General features: G+C 35.1%; 3 protein-coding genes and 3 long non-coding RNA genes across 6 annotated transcripts; 3 read left to right on the top strand and 3 right to left on the bottom strand.

Moving 5' to 3' along the window:
- Positions 1 to 1,169: 1,169 nt before the first annotated feature.
- LOC142220908 (S-formylglutathione hydrolase) lies at positions 1,170 to 2,196 on the top strand. The gene has a single exon (XM_075290321.1). The coding sequence runs from the start codon at positions 1,170 to 1,172 to the stop codon at positions 2,016 to 2,018; it is 849 nt and encodes a 282-aa protein (XP_075146436.1). The 3' UTR covers positions 2,019 to 2,196.
- On the bottom strand, positions 2,032 to 12,867 carry idc (identity crisis). Its single transcript, XM_075294690.1, has 12 exons — positions 12,633 to 12,867; positions 11,945 to 12,570; positions 11,743 to 11,877; positions 11,555 to 11,665; positions 11,346 to 11,489; positions 11,178 to 11,300; positions 6,419 to 6,608; positions 4,202 to 4,618; positions 3,832 to 4,142; positions 3,618 to 3,752; positions 3,447 to 3,557; positions 2,032 to 2,493 (listed from the first exon to the last, which is right to left on the bottom strand). Exons 1-12 carry the CDS (start codon positions 12,780 to 12,782, stop codon positions 2,310 to 2,312), a joined length of 2,637 nt encoding a protein of 878 aa, XP_075150805.1. The 5' UTR covers positions 12,783 to 12,867; the 3' UTR covers positions 2,032 to 2,309.
- Positions 7,928 to 8,632, bottom strand: LOC142220909 (uncharacterized). Its single transcript, XR_012717926.1, has 2 exons — positions 8,501 to 8,632; positions 7,928 to 8,438 (listed from the first exon to the last, which is right to left on the bottom strand). It is a non-coding gene; the product is annotated as an uncharacterized LOC142220909 (long non-coding RNA).
- Positions 12,868 to 14,688: 1,821 nt separating the features above from the next.
- Positions 14,689 to 15,330, top strand: LOC142220906 (uncharacterized). Its single transcript, XR_012717924.1, has 2 exons — positions 14,689 to 14,900; positions 14,956 to 15,330. It is a non-coding gene; the product is annotated as an uncharacterized LOC142220906 (long non-coding RNA).
- Positions 14,920 to 15,751, bottom strand: LOC142220907 (uncharacterized). Its single transcript, XR_012717925.1, has 2 exons — positions 15,352 to 15,751; positions 14,920 to 15,292 (listed from the first exon to the last, which is right to left on the bottom strand). It is a non-coding gene; the product is annotated as an uncharacterized LOC142220907 (long non-coding RNA).
- A 4,370-nt stretch (positions 15,752 to 20,121) lies between these two features.
- On the top strand, positions 20,122 to 21,454 carry mRpL45 (mitochondrial ribosomal protein L45). Its single transcript, XM_075290320.1, has 2 exons — positions 20,122 to 20,279; positions 20,350 to 21,454. Exons 1-2 carry the CDS (start codon positions 20,235 to 20,237, stop codon positions 21,370 to 21,372), a joined length of 1,068 nt encoding a protein of 355 aa, XP_075146435.1. The 5' UTR covers positions 20,122 to 20,234; the 3' UTR covers positions 21,373 to 21,454.
- The last annotated feature ends 3,610 nt before the right edge of the window (positions 21,455 to 25,064 follow it).

Raw genomic sequence — 25,064 nt, 5'->3', positions numbered from 1 at the left:
TATGGGAGCTATATCTAAATATGAACCGATTTCAACCAAATTTGGCACGTATAGCAACAATGCTAATTCTACTCCCTGTGCAAAATTTCAACTAAATCGGAGTTAAAAAATTGGCCTCTGTGGTCATATGAGTGTAAATCGGGCGAAAACTATATATGGGAGCTATATCTAAATCTGAACCGATTTCAACCAAATTTGGCACGCATAGCTATAATGCTAATTATACTCCCTGTGCAAAATTTCAACTAAATCGGAGCAAAAAATTGGCCTCTGTGGTCATTTGAGTGTAAATCGGGCGAAAGCTATATATGGGAGCTATATCTAAATCTGAACCGATTTCAACCAAATTTGGCACGCATAGCTATAATGCTAATTCTACTCCCTGTGCAAAATTTCAACTAAATCGGAGCAAAAAATTGGCCTCTGTGGGCAAATGAGTGCAAATCGGGCGAAAGCTATATATGGGAGCTATATCTAAATCTGAACCGATTTGGCTGATATTTTGCAAGTTTTTCGAGACTTATAAAATATTCGGATGTACGGAATTTGAGGAAGATCGGTTGATAAACACGCCAATTATGACCAGATCGGTGAAAAATATATATGGCAGCTATATCTAAATCTGAACCGATTTTTTCCAAAATCAATAGGGATCGTCTTTGAGCCGAAACAGGACACTATACCAAATTTTAGGACAATCGGACTAAAACTGCGAGCTGTACTTTGCACACAAAAATACATCAACAGACAGACGGACAGACAGACAGACAGACAGACGGACATCGCTAAACCGACTCACAATTTAATTCTAAGACGATCGGTATACTAAACGATGGGTCTCAGACTTTTCCTTCTTGGCGTTACATACAAATGCACAAACTTATTATACCCTGTACCACAGTAGTGGTGAAGTGTATAAAAATTTTAAAACAATTGTGTTTAGAACCCGGTTTTTTGGCAACATACCTGTTTTTTTTATCGAATCACTCGAAATGGCAACTCTTTTTTATGTGGGCAAAGTTCATTTGATAGGCAACGTTGTTAACATCCTGGTCATAGACAGTAGATAATAGAAAAAAATTTCGGTCATCTATAGCAATATAGAGTCTATGATCCTGGTACGACAGCCGAGCCGGTATTCATAGATTGCTTTCATATTTAACATAAAAATGGCTCTCACACTGGTATCCAGCTCCAAATGCTTTGAAGGGGAACAACGTGTTTACAGTCACAACTCTGCGGTATTAGGATGTGAGATGAAATTTGGAGTTTTCTTGCCTCCATGTATGCTTGAAGGAGAAAATACCCCTGTTCTCTACTATCTCTCTGGATTAACATGCACTCACGAAAATTTCATCCAAAAATCGGGAATGCAACAATATGCTGCTAAAGAAGGTATCTGTGTGGTGAATCCAGACACATCGCCACGTAATGTCAGTGTACCTGGTGAGGACGATTCTTACGATTTCGGTTCCGGTGCTGGTTTTTATGTTAACGCCACAAAAGAACCATGGTCTAAGAATTATTTAATGTATTCTTATGTCACCGAGGAGTTGGTGGAATTGGTGAATACAAATTTCGCTGTTTTACCTAATAAGAAGAGTATATTTGGTCATAGCATGGGAGGACATGGGGCCTTGATTTGTGCTTTGAAAAATCCAGGCCAATATCAGTCTGTTTCGGCATTTGCTCCCATTGCCAATCCAATTGAAAGTGCTTGGGGACAAAAATGTTTAAGTGGCTATTTGGGAGATGATAAGGAACAATGGAAGCAATACGATGCGACCCATTTAGCTCAATCATATTCCGGAACACCTTTGGAATTGTTTATAGACCAAGGTACAGATGATAATTTCCTGCCTCAATTACTTCCCGATAATCTTTTGAAAGCCTGTGCCACCAATGACCATTTGCAGACAATTTACAAACAACGTCAAGGATATGACCATGCCTACTATTACATAGCCACATTTATGGGTGAACACATTGCTTACCATGCCAAATTCCTTAAGAACTAATTGAGGCTTAAGATTTGTGGTTTTAAACATTATGTCTATCTTTATTTGTAAATTACAAAGAAATTCACTTTAAGGATTTCTTTAAAATTATGTGAATATTATTTTTTGTATTTTCTGTTTTTGTATTTTTTTTTAAAGAAATATAAAGTCAAAGCTAAACAAAAAATGTAAAATCAAACATTTTACTCTTAGAAGATTAAGGTTTAATTTATATGGGGTTTCAATGCGAAGGAAACGAACCTGGGGTGCAAAAGCTAATGACAAATCTTCTATATTCGGTTTTTAATTTCCTTAAATCTCCAATAATTGTTGTGCCGCAGTTTCTACATTCACATCTTGATAAGTTGTTTGTTCCATACCGCTGTTATCTACTAATTGGGCTATTTGCTGAAGTTTAACTCCTTTCTTTTCATGTGTCAACTTGTGGCTGCGTAGTTTATAGCTTTGTTGGAATCCTTTGCCACATAGATCGCAGCTGAAAAAGAAAAAAAAAATTGTTCGAATTATATACTTATGGAATTGAATTTATTATATAAGTATTCGCTAGTTCAGCGGTGGGATTATCCCACCTCAATAATGCTGATGACATTTCTGAGGATTTCAAAGCTTCTCTAAGTGGTTTCACTGCAATGTGGAACGCCGTTCAGACTCGGCTATAATAAGGAGGTCTCGTGTCATTGAGCTTAACATGGAATCGGGCAGCACTCAGTGATAAGAGAGAAGTTCACCAATGTGGTATCACAATGGACTGAATAGTCTAAGTGAGCCTGATACATCGGGCTGCCACTTAACCTAACCTACTATTCGTCTAACGTTGTTGGTTGCAGGGGATCAGGAATATACCAGGCAAAGCGGATTTTTTTAACAAAACTAGGAGCTACCACAGGTGTACCAGAGGAAATAGCTGATATTAGCTTTTTTGGCTGATATTGCTTTTACACATTTATCTCAAAAAATTACATTCTTCCAAAGCCAAATTAACCCCTCTTAATGCAAAATCCGATAGCTTTTGTAGAACTTAAGAAGGCCGGAGTGGTAGTACCGCCACTAATTCATATGATTGAAAAATATATAAAAAAAAATCTGAAAGGATGGGTTAAAGGTGTTCTTGCTCGCAAAAACAATCGCATTTTTCTTAAGGAAGACAAAGCTTTAGCATCAACGAAAACTCAAAATCGCTACTGCCCTCTAGTGGAGAATAGTATAAAATTAGATCAATAAATTTTCGACTGGCGCTGATAAATGATACTGTCATTTCCGTAACTTAAGCAATTTCAGTTAAAAATTAATTGGAACTTGTTAATTCGTGATTGAACAAAAAAAAAACATCTTTTTCCGTGAAGCGAAGAAAAATTGCCTCAATGCAATTGGGTTGTACACTACTGTAAATCAATTTTATCTTACAAGGACAGGGATACTAGTACTTACACATATGGTTTTTCTCCAGTATGTATCATTTTATGGAATTTTAGGGTATTCGTATACGTGAATGCTTTGCCACAGACATCACAAACGTATGGCCTCTCATTTGTATGAATTCTGAAAGTAAACAAATGCAAAATGAAGAATTCAACAACCGAGAGCTACTTCTTGTCTTACCGATGATGTTTATTTCTAGTTGATAAATCAGCAAAAGCAGCTGGACAATAACTGCATTTATATGGGCGATTTCCAGTATGTGTATTCATGTGTCTAGCCAATTGTTGGGTTTGAGCAAAACAATGTCCACATATTCTAAAATTATAGAGGAAAACATAGCAATAAGTCTCATATAAAACATTGGTAGGATCGTTTTTAAAATTTAAAAACTTACTCGCATTCATGAGGCTTAATACCCTTATGCAATTTAATGTGCTCGGTTAATCGACCCTGTGATGGGTATTTGTTGCCACAAAAATCACAAATGTATGCAATATCTTTTGGTTTCTTTTGACGAGGTCCTGTACGTTTTCGTTTGGCTGCTTGACTTGTAGATGGTTTTGCAACAGAACGTTTCATAACCACGCGGTTGCGAACAGATTTTTGTCCTCCTGAGGATGATAGATCATCATTGTCGGAGGAGGGTAATTCAAGATCCTCTTCCAGTTCTAAGAATTCCATATCGCCTCTACTGCCAGTTAAACTCTATTGCAAGAGAAACCATCGTAACATTAGACAATTGAACGCAATATTACATTACTCACATCATTTTCATATGCTTCATCGGCCAATTGGAATACTTCTTTTTCCTCCTCTTCGGTCATGGGTTCATAGATTTCTACAAAATCATCATCTTCCTCTTGTATATGCACCGTGTACTCTTCTTTGACCGATTCTGATTGATGTTCCTGTTCCATTTTTATCATCAAATCATCTGTTGTTTCCTCCACAACATAGCCATCTTCGGTAAAGGCCAAAGTGTTTGGCACTGAGTCAGTGGTATCTTCATCGCAATGTATTTCTTCTTTTTTGTCTTCCTCTTCTTCCACTTCAACGGGCGCTAGGAATTTACTTAAATGCTTATGAGACCTTTGGCAACAGACACGGAATTTATGGGCCACTTGCAGGTATTTGTAACATTTGTCACAGATCTTATCCGGATAATGGTCAAATTGCTTTATCTATTTAAATCAGAACAAAAAAATTGTGATTATTCCAAAGAAGATTCGGAGCAACTGCAGTTTATGGGCCCCTCACCGAATTGCTTAAAATTAATATATGTTGTGTCATTCGATTAGCTGATTCCAACAAAGTGACCCATACCCGGGGGAAGTACCCGGGTCTTGAGATATAGCCCTCCAAAGGGTCAATAAAAACTTGATATATCTCTTTTATTTTTTGCCCAATCTTGACAAATTGGGTATCATATGAAAGCTTATTCAATGCACTTTCATACGCAAAAAACCGTTTTTATATATTTAATTTAGTTTGAGAGATATAAATAAAAAAAGAAAATTTTTACCCAAATTTTTTGGTATTTTTGTTATATCTCAAAAAGTCTTCGATTATACCCCAACATTTTTTATACATAGATTAAAAGCCTATATTCTGGCCTTTCGATTGATGTACAACATGTCTTCATAGGTCCGCTTTTAGCAAAGTTATGGAGTTTTTTCTCTGAGTAGAAAAAAAATTTTATTATTACTGAAATATTTTCTCCCCTTGTGTGTTCGTTAGCCCACTTTGGACTCTGCCCATAGGAGAAAGTCTTAATCCCCGGCCGAAGGCCGGCTACATGGACAGAGTCCATAAGTGGGCTAACGCAGACCCAAGGGGGGAAAGTAGCCGGCCTTCGGCCGGGGTTTAAGACTTTCTCCTATGGACAGAGTCCAAAGTAGGCTAACACAGACCCAAGGGGGGAAAGTAGCCGGCCTTCGGCCGGGGTTTAAGACTTTCTCCTATGGACAGAGTCCAAAGTGGGCTAACGCCGGCCCAAGGGGGGAAAGTAGCCGGCCTTCGGCCGGGGTTTAAGACTTTCTCCTATGGACAGAGTCCAATGTGGGCTAACGCAGTCCCAAGGGGAAGTTTAATGTCGTACAATACTGTAAATTAATTTTTTTAAAATTTTGTATCTATTATCTATGAATTCTTTTGTTTCCCACTTTTCGTTTAAATTTTATATATTCTTAAACACTAGATTTTTTTACCATGTACAATATCAACGTATAATATATGCTTAAAATTAAAATATGAAATTATAAACTAAAATATGAAATTATAAACCAAAGGGCCCAAGGGGGGAAATGTAGCCGGCTTTCGGCCGGAGTTTAAGACTTTCTCCTATGGACAGAGTCCTAAGTGGGCTAACGCTGGCTCAAGGGGGGAAATGTAGCCGGCCTTCGGCCGGGGTTTAAGACTTTCTCCTATGGACAGAGTCCAAAGTTGGCTAACGCAAACATAAGGGGAGAAAATATTTCAGTAATAATACATTTTTCTTTTTCTTCTCAGAATAAAAACTCCATAACTTTGCTAAAAGTGGACTTATAAAGACATGTTGTACATCAATCGAAAGGCCAGAATATAGGCTTTCAATCTATGTGTAAAACATGTTAGGGTATAATCGAAGACTTTTTGAGATATAACGAAAATAACAAAAAAATAGGGTAAAAATTTTATTTTTTTATTTATATCTCCCAAACTAAATTAAATATTAAAAAAATTTTTTTTGCGTATAAAAGTGCATTGAATAAGCTTTCATATGATACCAAGTTTGTCTAGATTGGACAAAAAACAAAAGAGATATATCAAGTTTTTATTGACCCTTTGAAGGGCTATATCTCAAGACCCGGGTACTTCCCCCGGGTATGGGTCACTTTGTTGGAATCAGCTCACCGAATGACACAACATATATTAATTTTAAGCAATTCGGTGAGGGGCCCATAAACTGCAGTTGAGCCGAAGATTCCTAAGATACCACTTACAGGCACTCCTCCACATTCTAATATCATACGCGTCAGATCTTTCTCTGCATTTTTGTCGAAGATTGTGTGCATGTTCTCCTTAGGTTGCTTCAAACAAACCCTGCAAACCAGCCACTTTTGATTTAAGCCTGATTTCATTTTGACCACCCGTTTTGGTATATTTTTCCAAAAGATTTCAGTTGAAATACAAAATTAGACAAATTCCAAAAAACCTTTAGCTGAAGAAATGACGCTTGTCGCGTTTTTATTGTTGTTGGGTATTTCTAGCTTTCGTTTTCTGATACTGTCAACGCATGTCAAACAAATGTCAAATAATGTGTACAGAGCTGTTAATGGGTTCTTCACATGATAAAAAAATGTTTTTAGATACACTGACAGAACAGCAGTATGCCTGAAGATTTGCTGTGGCGTTGTTATCGATTATTTATATTTTGTGTCCGTAACAAATTCAAAGCAAACTTGCAATAATAGCATTAATTTTCAGAAGATTAACATAACGGATTATGTCTGTAAAGTAGGAGTAGTAGTTCTTTTGCTCTCATTCTTGTAACGTTTTTAAGGTCTTATAGATAAATAAATAAATAAAAATAAATAAAGGCCGAAACATAATGGACGAAACGTGAACTTTGGTATTTTTTTATCTAAAGTCCCATATGCACCCTTAATGCGCCGTGCAGATTATAAATTTATCCGGACGACAGTGCTCGTGTCGAACATATCCCATACATTGGCCAGATTATAAGTTAAGTCCGAAGGCATAATCGATACTGCAGCATGTTTATGGGATCGATAACGCAATTACCGATAATTTAGTCATCGCCAACAATTCGTATCGATTGGACACACTGTAAGATTCTTTACAAACACAGACATTCCGTCCGGAAAAAACTTATAGCCTGAAAGACGCATATCGTCATATACACTACAAATAAAATCTAGAAGCGTTATTATTGATTATTTGACTTTAACTCTCATAAGAAATACATGATGATAAGGTTATTCTATGTTCCCACTGTCTCATTCTTCATTCTTTTTTCCAAAACAAAACATACCGCGTTGAGGTGTTTTAGTTTGAAGGTTGTCATGGAAAGTCGAAATTCCCATTTACGCTTAATTCAAATATACGTTTGTTCAAATAAATAGCGCGATCGCAAACATTTTTTAAGTTATTATCACGTCCCTACCCAATAAACACAAACGTTTGAAAAATACTAAAATTCAATAATTTTTCAAACATTTTTTCAAAGGATTAGGGTAATATTCAAGTTGAGAAATTGTTGAGAAAATCGCGTTCTCAACAAAAAACAGACATTACCCTCAACAGTAAAATTCAACACAATAGCAATAATTTCTCAATTGTAATCCTCAAATTGAAATGCATCGCTACTCAATAATTTCTCAAACAGTTTTCAATGTGATAAAAATAAAAAATTAGCATTGTTGCGAATACTTTCAAACCACAATTTGTATGAAAGTCAATCCTAGTTCTAACTGAAAGTCAATACTAAATTTCTAGAGATTTTGTAAATTTTATTATTTTTTTCGTTAACAAATATAATAATCTTAAAAATAACATTAATAATATATAAAAATAATAATATAATACCAATCAAAATGTAATTATCTTATTAAACGTATTAATAAATAAAACTATGAATACAACTTTAAATATCTTAAACATTTTTACATGTATAATTCCATTTCCTCCATAATGTTGGTGTCAAATAACTATTAATTAATATCCTGGCAATTTGAAATAATTACTATCGAGGAACTTGCTGGCTTGTGTGTTAGAATAGATTCCAGCAAGAGGAAATCACAAAATATCAAACTGATGACGGGATGTAAATTGATGTAATGCACATTTTCATCCAGAAGTTCTTGATATAGGAATTGTTGCACTTTGTTTTAATTGGTTGCACCTTGTAAGTTTTCTGAAAACTTTTCTTTGTTGTTCCCTTCATCGGTTTTTCATCGGCCAACATCTTCCAAGAATATACCATCCAATGATTTTAGTTTTCTGCAAAACAATCGAGTTTTGTAATTTCCATTGTTTTCATTTCACTTTTTATTTTGACTTACCAATTTGTATTTCTTCCAACTGACCACGTACTTCGTGTTTTCCTCAAGAACGTTGGTTTTACAAAATTGTTGTTATTAAAATACTGGCAATTTTCAGGAACTTGATGACTAGATAATTGGAATAAAGCAAAGACATTGAAGAACATATATATGTTCTTCAATGTCTTTGCTTTATCGTTTTTTCTATGAAATTTATTTTAATAAGAAAAGAGTATGTTCAATCGGAGCATATTCCAAATAGGGGCGTTCACATTATAAAATTTATGTGTTTCGGAGGAAAACTTGTGTATTGAACTTAATTTTTTGTATAGCTGGGTATTAAGTTCGAGTTTAACCGCTAATTTTCACTGATATGAAAACTAAAACAGGAAAAAAGTCATAAAATTATACATATTTGTTGCAGATTTCATTATAACTTGATGGGGAATATCCCAAAGCAAATTTTCACAGTTTGTATGCCTTAAAATACATTATTATTAAAGAAAAGTAATCGTGAAAAATGAAGATTTTAGCGGCTAAACTCGAACTTAATACCCACCTTAAGGTGGGTACTATGTTCGGTTTTCGAGTTGAAAACCACTTTATTTTCGCGATTACTTTTCCTCAAATAATCAAAATTATAAATGAAAACAAACTTATTCCTGTAAAGTCTTGTCGAAATCTAGAGAAACAAGAAATTGCACATTAATTGAGTTAATCTATCTGCTTTATATTGAAATGTTTTAGTAAAGTAACCGCGAAAATTTCAACGCGAAAAGCGAACATAGTACTTACCTTTATGGGAAAAACGACTCGTTTTGAAATGCTCATAAAGGTAAAACATTTCAAACCCCAAAACATACTTGGTGAGAACGCCATATTAGGTTAGGTATAGTGGCAGCCCGATATTTCAGGCTCACTTATGGTGTTTTCTTTTCTGAAAAAAGTGCTTTGCTTTCGTTTTGTCTGTACAAAATGCGCATTTTTAAAATGTTGCCAGCAATCTAAAAAAATGCTATCATTTCAACGGGCATAAAAGAATTCAAAGGAACAATCAGGGCAATCGCAGCACTCCCGTTTGTCGTCAGTGCTGAATGTGCCCGCAATTTGCCTCTACGCGAGGCACTATTTTCACAACAGAATTCGACGACTTTTCGCACTTTTACCTGTTTTTTTTATAAAAGAAGCTAAAAAGTACAATTTCCGGGCAAAATGCAAAAAAGTACGAATTTTTTATAAGATGTTTTCTTTTCTTGGAAAAAATGTTTTCTTTTCTTGTAGACTATTCAGTCCATTGTAATACCACAGAGGTGAACTTCTCTCTTGTCACTGAGTGCTGCCTGATTCTATGGTAAGCTCAATGACAAGGGACCTCCTTTTTATAGCCGAGTCCGAACGGCGTTCCACATTGCAGTGAAACCACTGCATGTCCGCCTTACTGCATTTTCGTGTAATTTTCGTTCGCCTCGAGAAGAACGATTGGCCAAACATCACATATTGATATCTCAAAAACCAGGGTCTGTGGAATCCCAATAGTTTCGGTGTTCGATAGTAAATCATAAATAATGAGTTCAGGAAAAAATTCAGGATTGTCTAGAAAATGTATCTAAAGTTATTTTAGTTTCAATCTAGACGAACGATTCGTCTCGAGTCGATTTTGTGTTTCATCGACAGGCAGTTAACAATGATAGATCATTGTTAATGGCACACAAACGAAAAATTCGTTATAGCTGTACGCTGAACTGCATTATCGGCATAATAAAGGAAACCGAATCGATAGCCGTTTCCAAAGATTATAGATTTGAGGAAGATAGGAAATTAGCTACTGGGGAAATCGAACCATTTACCAGATTAGTTTAATACTCGAGCCAAACGCGTATACGACAAGTATTGACATAGCATTAAAATGCAAATAAAAAGAAATTAAGTGCACGAAATAAATTTCCATAAAGGGGAAAATGTAATTTTTTTGTTGTTGCCTAAAATTTAACATTGTTTCATTAAGAAAATTAAATTTTTCATTTAAAAAATAAAAACGAAAAACAACTAAAAAATTACAAACATGTATTAAACTAATGTGGTAAATGCAACATTTGGTATGACGCAAGCCAATTTCCTATCTTCCTCAAGTTTATAATCTTTGGCCGTTTCTGTTCTATGTATCGCTTTCGTGAGTTGTCACACTTAAGAGCTGTTCTGGACTGCATTTTACACAGTCACAGACCTGAAAATGTGCACAGCTATCGTATGAAAAGTTCGACGTAAACAATCGTTAGCAATGCTCACGGAATTTTCATAAGCAAATATAGCAATACAATTTTGTGGGTAGCAGAAATTACGTTAAGAGGTGAATGCCGGTCTATACGAACTAATTGATAAAACTGCATTATCGACATGTAAATGAAAGTTTCGCTAGAAGTTCATGCCGAGCTTAAGAAACACATGACAAAACTGCCATATTGGCGTGCAAAAGGTATTTTCGGTAGGTCCGCAATGTTGAAGTTATATGTCCTTTCGGAATTCACGATCAAGCCCGGCATGTACCTTTGCTAGAAAAGCCCTTTTTAATGCAAATAGATCGGATTTACCGTGCAATGAGCAGGGAAGTGAAAATATTTTCTTGACCATTTTTAGGTGATGTCCTAACTCATTTTGATAATATTCTATTATTATTTTTCTCATTGCCCTATGATATTACCTTTTCTGCAACTGACATTGTGCTCGTCTTAGAAAATATTCAAAATCGCAATAAATCAACAATTCTATTCTTTTAATGAATTCTGTTTGAAAATAATCAACTTGTATGGGCACGGCAAACTCACTTTTAATAAATTGTTTTTAACTAAAACCAAGACTTTGATTTAATTAATCTTTCTCCATTTCGAAATCCTTGAGATCATCATCTTCCTCATTAAGATCTTCGGCATCAATAACAACGAGTTTCGAATGACGTTTTTCATGAGCATTTTTATGATGAACTTGCGAAAAGGCCTTGTCACAATAAGCACATCTGTGAATAATATATAGAATTACATTAGCAATTCTAATTTACATAATTATAAATATTGAACTTACACATGGGGCTTTTCTCCACTATGAACCATCATATGAACCTTCAAAACATTTGAATATGAAAACGATTTTGGACATACACTGCATTTGTAGGGGCGCTCGTTAGTGTGTATCCTATGGGGAAACGTTTGCATTTGTTTGTATTTTACAATAGGTCTACGTAGAGCAAGAAGTTGTGTCTCTTTACTAACCTTTCGTGCTTTATTTTCGTTGAAGGATCTCCAAAGCTTGCATCACAAAATTGACATTTGTATGGTCGATTACCCGTATGTGAATTCATGTGCCTGGATAACTGTGATGTTGTTGAAAAGTGTTTAGAGCATATCCTAGAAATACAGTTGGAAACCGAAACATAGCTGGTAATACATAGGAATAAACATTGAAATTACTTACTCGCATTGATGTGGCTTAATGTTTTTGTGCATTTTAATATGCAAGCTATATTTCGCCTTATCATTATATACATTTCCACAGTAATCACAAGTATAACTGTCTTCACCACCAGTTTTAATTGAACGCTTCCTCTTAACTGCCCTCTTGTTTTTTGTCGTCACCGAAGAAGTTGGTTTACGTTTTTGCCCTACATCGCTTGAGGTATCATAGTATTCAAAATGTACATTATCCCCATACGAATTAGTATCTTCACTTGTCATCTCTATACCTTCCTGGCTTGATTCATTGACACTCTCGTATATAAACTCATGGTGGTCCTCATCTTCCTCCACTGCATTCGCAATATCATATTGGGATTCGATCAGCGACTGCGAATTAGTCTTTTCACGTTGTATATATTCTTCCACTTCGTTTGACACGCTATGCAAAATAACACTATCGTCATCATCTTCTTCCACCTTGGACACAAGTATGCTATCCTCATCGTCCTCTTCTTTGAGAGGATTTATAAACTGTTTCAGCTGTTCCTGTGACTGCTCGCACAAGTCTCGAAATTTGTGGGCAGCCTTCAATAATAACAAGCAGCGGTTGCATATCTTATTAGGCAGATTATTCTGGGGATATATCTAAATTAAAAAAAAAGATTATTCATGGGTCAAGTCAAGAAATATTTGTTTATTTTGCTTACCTTTATACCACCGTATTGTTCAATTTTTTCTTGTATATTTCCCAGGTCCTTCTTTTCGGGTTCTTCACTAAATATTGAATATAACTTTTGGTCACTATTTTTTAAGCAAATCCTGCATATACTCCATCTAGAATCTGTGCTGGACATCATTTCTGCGCACCTATATCCTCCTTATATTTATATTTTTAAAATTTTATATTTTAATGAGGTTGGTGATGCTAAGAAAAATTGGGCATATATTTTTAATGTAATAGCGTTGCCACTTTAACGTATTCTTAAACGGTAACTCATTGCAGAAATCACAATCGTCAGCGTCAGCGGTTTGCGAAATGTTTTTATGTGTTGAATGCGCTTTACAGATTATCAGTTATTCCGGACGGAATATCGGTGTTTGTAAAGAATCTTACAGTGTATAAAGCGCAGAAGGCATCTCTTGCGAAATATTCCTTCCCATAAGAAATACATTGCCATTTATGCTCACGAAATTGTCGGTAGCGCTAAAATCCTGCAAGCCAGTGTGCACTTCTAATGAAATTCTTTGCCAATTCCATGGTTTCCAAAGCCTACATTGGAATGATATTGACAACTAATGGCAGCAACTATTTTTTGTTTGTTTTCAAACCAAACCAGCTAATCGCTTTTAAAAATTGTTAATATATGTTCCAAATATTCCTCAAATAATTTGTTTATTATTTACAGACCTTTTAAAACTTTTACGCACACAATGATTGTAATAAATTAAATGTTTGCTGCCAAAATATGCTTTTGACAACCCTGTTACTTTCATTAGAGGTGCGTACCAGCTTACGAAATTGAACGCTACCGATTAGCTATCGTTAGCATAAATAGCAATGCATTTCTTATGGGAATGAAATTTTTCGCTAGAGGTGCATACCGGCCTTATGTATTAATCGGTGGATGAGATATTAACTATTTATAACTTGCGAACAGAGACGTCTGTATAAATATGGACAATTTATTTATTCGTGTTTATAAAGAATCTTACAGTTTGACTGAACGCTAAGAATTCTCGGAGGCAAATAAAATATCTATAAATGTGTTAAATTAATAAGCTGCAGTATCGATTATGTCATCCAATATAACTTATAATATGCTCAATATCTGGGATATGTTTGACACAAGCATTATGCAATTTTTTTTATATATTTTTTTTTTAAATATTTTTATGGGTAATTTTCAGAAATAAGTTATAATTTTCAGAAATATTCAGAAATTTATTGTCATATTTTCTATCCACAATCCCAGGATCGGTTGTTTACATTTTGCACTCAAGCAAACGAAATTTCCTCTACGGCCACCAATAAGAAGTACATTGGAGTTTTTGGTACCGAAAATTCCGTGACCCATTGTAATCGATTTTTTAAAATTTTTTTTTTTCCATAAGAAATACATAGCTTGGCATGATATTCGTCTATAAAAAGAGGACTCTTTTGATTGAGATAAACATAGAATCAGATAGTGCTCAGTGTTAAGAGAAAAGTTCATTGGTATCTCACTGGGCTACCTAACCTAGTCTGAATACCGCGGGAGGTGCGAAAATTCCTTGTGGCAAATACCCGTAAAGAAGATGTAAAAAATTGTTAGTATCGATTTTTTAAATCACTAATAGATTTAGCTACTGCAATAGACCGAGCTTTAAAGTCGATAATCACCTCTAGCAAAACGTTTGAGTGCCAATAACACAGTTTTACAATTTATTTCTCATGGGAGCTAAAAGAAAACAAACAATAACAACACATCACGGAATTTACGCTGGAAAATATAGAATGTGCATACCGGCCCTAAGGCCATTAGAAATGCATTGCTATATATTTGCTAACGATAATTTTATGCGGTGTTATTATCGATTGAATACATATTACATTTTGCTCCCATAAGAAATAAAACTGTATTATTGGCACGCAAACGAAATTTCCGCTATAAAGGTAGGTACTATGTTCGGTTTCCGAAGCGAAATCCCATACAAAACCAAAAATGCGAAAAACTACCGAAATATTTTTTCATTTGTGGTACTTTGTTTTTTCGAGTTGAAAAACTGGGGGGTTACTCTGTATTGCGATGCGTAAGAAAAATTGTCGCGAATCGAGTAATTGGTACTCAGTAATTCGTTTTCGTATCTACCTTGCGCATCTAGTTTTCGCAAATCTGGCATCACCGCACTCTATAATGCGAAAGCGTATGTCAAACTCGTTCGTTGATCGCAAAAATCGTGCGCAAACAAAATAGCAATCGCAAAGTAACAAATATGTAAGTAAGCACAATTAAATTTTTATATTTGTATCTAAATTGTTTATTGTTTTAGGGAAAAACCAAAAAAGTTACAGACACAGCAACGTCAGTTCCAAACTTTGGTAGACTTTATGGTCTCTTCCGCAGTTACCTCAAATTGTTTGTGCTTGGGACAAAGTATTCGTTCAATCACCTCGCAAACTTCTTTTAAGCAGCGCGACATAGATTGCTCTGATAGTCCTAAAAGATGGTCTTGGCCGATTTGGTGTAGATAACCACCTTGTCCAAGCAATTTCAAAGCAGCGGCCACTTTTATTGGAGTTGGAATGGCTGTGGATTTATTTGGAACGACGAGGTCGTCTTTAATAGCGTTTAATACATACATAAACGCATCTTTATTAAGACGAAATCTATAAAAATGAAATATTCGAAAACGTTTGTCACATAATTTGAGTTTCCATTTTCTTACCCGTGGTCACTTAGGGAGAGTATATTTGACCGATCTCGCAAAATTCTTCTTGTAATTCGTTCATGTTAATTTTCTTCAAACCATAACGCTATCGAATCCATAATTATTACTTTTTTGTTATAAACGATTAGCAAGTTTTAAAAGAACACGCACCGAACGGAAGATTGTTTAAAATGTTTTTATTTACAATTTTTTGACATTTCTTTTTATCATTTTCGTTATTGTTTACATTGTGCAGCCAGCGTTGTCATATTTTCGCTTTATTTTGCTAAAGCGTTACCATATTTTCAGTTTACTTTGCGAAAGCGTTTGCGCAAGTGATACAGAGTACCGAATTGTACTCTTAACGCATTTAACTATCGCATCGCATTTGCTTTCGTATCGCAATACAGAGTAACCCCCCTGACATAAAGTGCATAGTCCCTAATTAGGTCGGCTTTAAATCCTTCCATATGTTGAGATTAGTTAGTTTCAAAACATGGCGCCATTTGTAATGTGAATTAAGAAATAATTGATTTATTCAAATGATTTGTGTTAAATTAGAATACATAAAGTGGTTCGCGTTGTTATTTAAAAATGCAATTAGATTGACGAAATAAAAATAACGGAGTGCTATATGTATATAACATATATAACAGCATCTGGTTCTGTAGCCGTTTCTGCCACAGTAGCATCTGCCCTCACATCCCTGACACCCACAATTGCAGCCACTACATCAGCTACAGTGAACAACTCCAACGTAGCACCCTCAACACCTGCCACGACCACAGTGGCTGTGACCGCAAATATTGTATTGCAACAACCAAATACAACGGCCGCCCAAGTAGTGAGTGGTCCCATTGGGGTGGCAGCAAATACTACTCCAACATTAGCCACTATTACTAATTCTTCAAATGCAATATCGACTGTTGCTGCCGTTAGTAATACAAATGCAATATTAATGCAATGGTGGTTTCACAATCATCCACAATAGTATCACCAGCAGCTGGATCGAATGTTGTTGTTCCCACCACTACAATGGCTTTAGCAGGAGCTACCGTGGGACTTAAGTCTGGTCAGATATTACAATGACATTGAACCGTATAAATACGGCAGAGAATGAAGTTGATGTGGAGGAATGTTTACCAGGTGATGTTGTTAAATTGGATTTTGCTGACGAAGAAGTGGCCGGGTGAAATTTTACCCCTAAGGAATGTCTTCTAGGAGTTTCCAATCGGCGACCGGTGCCCGTTGGAAACTCCGCCTATTACAACAGTACCATCATCGCTTCAGCCATCAGCAACAATAGCATTCCATCAGCGTCATATTGTAGAGATACAACCAGTCCACCATTTATCATCATCCCCTGCTAATTTAGAATTGACTAATGTTATGCAACATAATGTTTGCACAGAACACGAAGAAGTAGAAGAAGCTAATTGTCATAATACTGCAGATGTAATCGATGAAGATTTCTTTTTTAAAATATGCTTAAAAACGATTTCGTCTTATCTCTGTAAACCCAGTGCTTCTACATTCAACACCCATTTTTTACAAAGAAATGAATTGTATTTTTTTTTTTTATTATTTTACCGCTCCTCGTAATTGCTCCCTTTTCTATTTGTTAAGCGAGCTCGTTTTTTGTGTGTAAGAGGCGTAAATGAATGAGAACTGAACAAAAGAAATGTTAATGCAATTTTAATTTTTAATGGAAACAACATGAAAGCTAAATATGAGAAATGATAATTAAAAATTTTTAAATATAACAATATTAATGAAAGAAAGCTGATAATCCAGAAAAGAAAACATTGTGTTCTAGGGTCTTTAATTAGTGTATAAATGTACAAATTAATAAAAAATCATAATAAAATTATAATCGAACTTGTTTTATTTTTATATACCGGGGTATAAGTAATTGGGTGGTCTTATACGTTTTATACTTTTTAATATAAAATTAGTAAATTTTTCTGAACAAAGTTATATCCAAAATAAATGTTTATAGCAAATAATTAAATAATTTTTATTTAAATAGCAAAATAATTTTCTTGTATTCATCATTTGTCCAAAATGATTGCGATAGGCTGGAATGAAACGATTTAATTTCGTTGTGGCTTTTAAATTTCAGTTAGCGGCATTCTTGCATTTTATCAATTCAAAACACTGGTTGAATTTCATAACGTGACTGAAATAGTTATTGGAACTTATACATTGGGAGAGTATAACATCCTTCAGTAAACCAGCCAATTGCTTCTCAATGTATTAATTTCAGTCAACGAAGAGTCTGGTATAGAACACTAACATCCCTTTGTGACGAAATAAAGGGTGATTTGTTAAGAGCTTGATAACTTTTTAAAAAAAAAAACGCATACAATTTGCAAAATCTCATCGGTTCTTTATTTGAAACGTTAGATTGGTCCATGACATTTACTTTTTGAAGATAATTTCATTTAAATGTTGACCGCGGCTGCGTCTTAGGTGGTCCATTCGGAAAGTCCAATTTTGGGCAACTTTTTCGAGCATTTCGGCCGGAATAGCCCGAATTTCTTCGGAAATGTTGTCTTCCAAAGCTGGAATAGTTGCTGGCTTATTTCTGTAGATTTTAGACTTGACGTAGCCCCACAAAAAATAGTCTAAAGGCGTCAAATCGCATGATCTTGGTGGCCAACTTACCGGTCCATTTCTTGAGATGAATTGTTCTCCGAAGTTTTCCCTCAAAATGGCCATAGAATCGCGAGCTGTGTGGCATGTAGCGCCATCTTGTTGAAACCACATGTCAACCAAGTTCAGTTCTTCCATTTTTGGCAACAAAAAGTTTGTTAGCATCGAACGATAGCGATCGCCATTCACCGTAACGTTGCGTCCAACAGCATCTTTGAAAAAATACGGTCCAATGATTCCACCAGCGTACAAACCACACCAAAGAGTGCATTTTTCGGGATGCATGGGCAGTTCTTGAACGGCTTCTGGTTGCTCTTCACTCCAAATGCGGCAATTTTGCTTATTTACGTAGCCATTCAACCAGAAATGAGCCTCATCGCTGAACAAAATTTGTCGATAAACACATTTCGAACCGAACACTGATTTTGGTAATAAAATTCAATGATTTGCAAGCGTTGCTCGTTAGTAAGTCTATTCATGATGAAATGTCAAAGCATACTGAGCATCTTTCTCTTTGACACCATGTCTGAAATCCCACGTGATCTGTCAAATACTAATGCATGAAAATCCTAACCTCAAAAGAATCACCCTTTATAAGTCGGGAACAGTGACTTTGGCTTAGGAACTACCCTTGAACTTGAGTTATGGGCTTAAGTTGGTTGTTCCCCCCGATGTAACAACATTGGCAAATGAAATGGCGTTATTATCCTTTGTGGGAACCGTGGTGGTGACCACTGGATTTGAAATTGCTAGTGAGGCGGCAACAGCATGGTATTGCAATGCGATTGTGTAGATATTGTGGACACCAACGAATTAAGTTTGTTGATGAATGAGTCCATTGCTGCGCATGATGTAAAAGTTAGCATAACACCGGAATTATATGTTTTTTTGATGTGCGTTACAAATTGACGGTATCCATTTGGAAAAGCTGAAGAAGACAATGTACCACATGTTGTAAAAGCTGTTGCAGAATGTGGTAAGACACCAGGAGTAGAGCGGCTGGAGCTTTATTCTTAACAATTATTAGTGTCCAGTGCTGTATGAGATTTTTTTGCAAAACAATCCAAATACTGGTAGAAAAACACTTTTCAAAACAATTATCATTAATGCGTGTATGTAAACAATCAGCTGCTGCGTATGTATAAGTAAAAATAGTATGACATTTGGCGATGTTGTCAATTAAATTGCGGAGAAATAAACGCGGAATAGCTCCAAAATAGCTGTTTTCTTCGTTCGAAATGTATTGTCAACACTCTCATTTTTCAACGCGAAAGAATGGTTAAGTGAAGTTTTTTTCGTGCCAACAAACATAGTACCCACCTTAAGGCCGGTACTATGTTCATTCTTGCGAAAAATTTTTATGGAAACCATTATTTCGCACATAGAAAGCGGCGTTTTTTTAGGTAGCTTGGAGCGCTATTTTACAGGGAGCGATATTGGATTAAGTTGGTGGTTGTTGCTTGTTTTTACAAAATAACATTTTATTTTTCCTTGGGCAATTGATCTGCTATTCCTTTGATCCTTTGTATAGTTTATAGTTTATAGTTTTATAAACCCGCACAAATAGTTTTTAATAAATAAATTATTTCTTAATTCACATTGCAAATGGCGTCGTGCTATAAACGTCAGTTTTTCAACACGAAAAAACAAAGTATCACAAATGGAAAAAATTTCGCAAAATTTTCGCATTTTTTGGTTTTGTATGGAGTTTCAACGCGAAAACCGAACAGAGTACCGGCCTATAAGTACTAAAATCACGTTTTCTCACGAAAAACTGTTATACTCCATATAAAAAATGTTAGCGCGGATTAAATGCGAAATCTTTGTTTTGAGCATTTTCGGACACAAATTTATACAACCCTGGAATTTTCGCAGGAAAAAATAGGCAGGCATATTATTTCGCATATATAAGTTAACATCCCTGGGTTTGAGGCCTTATTTACGGAGATATATGAAGATATTCGTTTTTCGCAGCAACGAACTTAGTACTAAGCAATAGGTATATACCGGGTTTTAAAATAGAAATTCGTCTTGAAGTCGATAAAGTTATGTACCACGCATTTTAAGTGCGTACTGGGCCATAAAGCTTTATTTCGTGTTGTTGCCATTTTATATGTAAATCTCATGGATGTGGCAACCCCATGATAACCCAGGTGATTGTCAAATACATACGGTTGTTAGTTTTACGGTAGGGTTGAGCTAATTTCTTGTCCATTCGGAAAATATAAATTAAACTTACGTAAACAATGGAAATCCTATCTTCGACAAGGCATTGCATAAAGTTCTTGCAAGTAAGATTGAAGGGAACACATTACTAGAGATGATCTATTAGTGATTTTTTTTAAATGAATCTCTTTGTAGCATTTGCAACCAGGCATGTTATCACCCGGTGTTCAGGCCTTGATGCAAACCCAGCAAGTACGTCATCGTCAGACCAAACATTGGAATCCTAAATTCAAAAAGCTACGTAAATTGAAATTCGTTAAAATGGATATACCCGATTTCAATGAAAAAACTTCGGATTTGCCTAAAGATGAGCTAAAGAAACGCATGAAGGAACGTGGATTTGTACCACCTCGTCCATGGCTGGAAAGGCCTTTCCATATTAGCAGCACTGGTGGCATATTCGAAGCATATGTACCTCCTGAGGGCGATGGTAAAAAATCATTCATATCCACAGCGGGTGCCAAACAAAAATTCGAATTTTTGGAGAAAAAATCCAAGAGTATGTTGGCAGTACGTAAAATACGTGGCTATGAAGAGGATTTCGATACGGACAATTTTCCAAGTATTGCTCAGGACATCTATATCGCTGCCCATAAATATATGGCCGAAAAGGATAAACATAAACTTAGAGAACATATCACTGAACGTTGTTATCCTGAAATGATGCATAATGTGAAGGACAAAACCATACATTGGACATTCCTTAAGTCTTTGGAGCCACCACGTATGGTTCATGCCAGAGTAACAGATGTTATTTCCAAAGAAAATCTATTCGCCCAAGTTACTGTGCGTTTCCACACCCAACAGATGCTGGCTATTTATGATCGTTTTGGCCGCCTTATGCATGGTAGCGAAATTTTGGCCAAAGACGTTTTAGAGTATGTGGTATTTGAGAAGCATATTTCCAATGAGTATGGACGTTGGCGTTTACACGATAAGATCATACCGGATTGGTTGCCACCCAAACAACCGGCCCCAATAACCTATCAACTAATTGAGGATATAGTTGAAGAACTGCCTGCATCATCAGAAGAACAACCTAAACAATTAGAAGAAGGTCAAAAGAAACTCGAGACAACAGAAGCTGAACAAGTTCAGGTTGCTGCATCCTCATCATCGGCAAGTTCGTCATCGAAACCAAATGCTACAGCCATTTGATTATATTATTTAATGTTGGGTTGGCATTTTAAACGTTTACGTTTAAATCCTGTTTAATAAATTTATTTTTGTTTTCCAAAAATATTGATTTTCTTCAGTTGATTTTGTATTTTAATTTGTGTTAAAGTTTTAATTTTACATAGAATTTCATAGTTAATAATTTTTCAGGACTTTTATCCTTTACGGAAAATGGTGTTAACCATAAATAGTATGTGCTAAGATTGAAATTGTAGTTAGGGAAATCGATTTCAATTGTTTTGAGATTGAAAACCTCACATGTCCCATAAACAATTGTTCGTGTCAACTTGGTAAAAAACTATGGATATGACATAAAAAACGTTCATTTGTCCGTCCGTTTAACTCCAAACAATAGTAAGTCCTCCTCATAGCATCTATAATGATCACAGTTTGGTTTGAAATTTTAAATTAAAATTTCTTAAAAATTTGGTTTGAGATTGCTTTTGCTTTAGTTTTTGTAATTTTGATTTACAATTATTAAATAAATTTTTAGTTTATGAATTTGTATTTTGTCTGTTTTTATTATACAACCCAACATTGACCATTATAATTTATAATTTAATTAAAAAAAATATTAGCTAAAAAAGCAGACATCTTGAACAATGTGCTATAGCAGCAATCTTTGTCTGCCATTTTTATACACACAAAAAAATATTTTTGGTCTTCAATCATGAAATTAGTTGATCCAATTAATTGTTAATTGCAATGTCTTCAATTGCACGAATGATAGTATCAATTAAAAAATGAATTGAAAGTCAATTAATTGATCCAATTAAACTATTAATTGATACTATTAATTTTTGTGATTGAGTTTTGTTTCAATTAAAAAAATTGTTGAATCAATTAAACTTTTAATTGAATATTTTTCAAAACTGAATTAAGACTTTAATTGGAAAAATTTTCGTGAAATCTTTTTCTGTGTAAGCAAATTTTCTCAGCAAGTTGTAGGTTTAAGCCTTACAAATAAAGCAAGTGTATTTTTAATCGCTGTTCCCAAAAACTGGACCAATAAAGCCCATCATCTTTCAATACAGCTCATCGATCTAGCGTTTGGGTTTTTGAGCAGCGACCGGATTTTTTTTAATCCGTTTGGATTGAAGTCCGGTTTATGATGTTGGTATTTACGAAAGAAGATACAGCCCCCTAATTACCATGAAGCCAATCCAATTGAGCAGTTTTCGTAAGCTGTACATGTCGCGAGGATGAATGCAACAAAATATTGAATGAACTTGGACTTAAGCCATTGAATTCCAAAACTTGCAAGAGCTAAACCACGTCCAAAAGACATTTAGATTGGAAAGACTTGCTTGGTTTGCACAAAGAAGTTGCTTGGTTTGCACAAAAGATGCCAGTTACCGCATTTTGGTTTTCTTCGATGATTTACCACTTTGTGAACAAAAAAATGATTGGGTTTATTTGCCAAAGAGGTCAGATGAATTTTTACAACTTTGATTAAACCAAAAATCAAGAGCCGCCAATGCACAGTGGTCTAAACCATCAATTTAGCCGGAAAAAAGTCATAACTGCTTTTGAGAAGACTTATCGAGGTGAAACTTTGCATGCCTAATGTTTTTATTAAAATAGAGGTTCGCACCAGAAATGGGCGGAATCCATCAAATGGGCGTGGGATAGTTCTAGCTAGAAACAATAATCATTCGATTTTATATAACTTTATCTTTTATTTAGAAGCACAAACGAGCGTAATAAAAATATGAACAATAATAGGTTTGAATATTTTATTCAGAATCTGCTTCACTTTCTGAATCGATTTGCGGCTCGGACATTAATGCGTCAGGCGCATCCGAAAGCAATGCTAGTACTTCTATAGATAAAGGTTCTGCACTCCGATAATGAAGAGATGTCTTTGTTGATAAAGATGAGATAAAAGGATCTGACGACAAAAGGAGATAGCGAAATAGATCATACATTGTTTTTTCTCGAGACATTTTTCGTGTGTGATTCTCTCGTATATTCCTGAAATCCTTATTTCGGGATTCCAGAGCTTCTTCGGACAAGATTCCAATAGGTAGTGCGGCATATTGAATAATATCTGAAATCGATATACAACACTAAAGCCTCTTCGTTCGTGAAAGGTATAGGTCCTTTACAAGAAAAATTCAATTTGTTTTTTCATTGCTGACGCTTTCGACGGAGAAGAACCTACGATTTTTAAAATGCTCGCAGCATGTCTTTTTCCAGATTTATAAAGGCTTGTTCCAGCAGCAAACGTTAATTCTTCCGGCGACTAACTCTCCAATAAATGCGCTACTTTCATTCTTTTTGCCCTCTCTCCTTGATCTGAAAATTCCTTCAAAGGTCTTCCATGCTTAGATGTTGACGGTCCCTAATGTTCCTTCTTCAAGATCTGTTGATGAAGATTCAGCAGGAATAACAAATATTCCGTCTGACCAACATTGATTAGAAGCCTCAAACACGAGCTTTGTTTGATTGGCCTGTATCTACCTTTTTCAGAATACATATAAATATGTGAACCGATTGTTGCACTTCTTTACAATAACTGCCGTCTCCTTCACTTTCAAGTACAATCTTAGAGAAAACGTAAGTTAAAACAGCTTTTTTTATTTTGCTGTTTCTCTTTGTACCAAACATTGTACAGTTCCTTCCTTGCAATCGACATTTTTCACTGTAAACAAAAAAAAAATGTTTAGGCAAAAACTGGCGGCTTAATTTGCCAACATTGACACGTAGGCATCACACACTTTACAAAAAGCCATAAACTATAGCATAAGTCGCGTAAAGTCCTACGTAAAACCTTCATGGAACTTGGACATTGAAGAAATTTTCACGGACTTGACACTTATGTACAAGAATGATTTTTTATCTAAACAAAATACCACATTGAACATAAATTTCGAGTAATATTTATTCATACCTTCACCTTAATTCACTTTGTCAACAAAAAATATTATTAAAACTTTTTTTATTTGTTTTACAATCGCTCCAATTGTGTAATTAGAAAACAAGTATGTGTCAATATTATAGTGCCAACGTAATCACATGTTTTTAAAACAATAAAGCGAAGCTATAATCTCAAATTGAAGCAAAACAAATATACCGTTATGCACAGTGGACTCTTGCTCACTTATTAACAAACAAAATTTTTGATTCCAACCAAGTCGAAAAAGATACTTTTTCCGACTAGATTAGTGTTTGGGACCACCGTGCAATGGTTGTTGTTGTAGCTCTTTGGAGTGGGTGTATTTTCGAGTTTTTTAGGAAATATACATACTCCAAATGCGAGTTTGTAGTCCTTGGCTGCCGGAGTTCTGTGTCTGCCCCGTAGTTCCGACTTCTGTGAGGACAGCCGTCGATAGTTATGGCGTGAACCGCCCATAACGGTCGATGTTAGCTCCCAGCTTGTATTAATTGGTTGTGGCGTTAAAATATATGCCGAATATCATCCGAAAAGGGGCACTTGGGAGAGTAAGGTTTTGGTACTTAAATATATAATATTTGCAAAAATTTTATTTCTACAAATAATTTTGTCAAAATTTTATTTCTATAGAAAATTTTTTCAAAATTTAATTTCCATAGAAAGTTTTGTCAAACTTTTATTTCTATAGAAAATTTTGTCAAAATTTTATTTCTATAGAAAATTTTGTCAAAATTTTATTTCCATAGAAAATTTTGCCAAAATTTTATTTCCATAGAAA

The sequence above is a fragment of the Haematobia irritans genome, chromosome 1 (genome assembly GCF_050003625.1).
Source record: "Haematobia irritans isolate KBUSLIRL chromosome 1, ASM5000362v1, whole genome shotgun sequence".
In the NCBI taxonomy this organism is placed as follows: domain Eukaryota; kingdom Metazoa; phylum Arthropoda; class Insecta; order Diptera; family Muscidae; genus Haematobia; species Haematobia irritans.
This window is presented reverse-complemented; position numbering and strand designations above follow the sequence as displayed.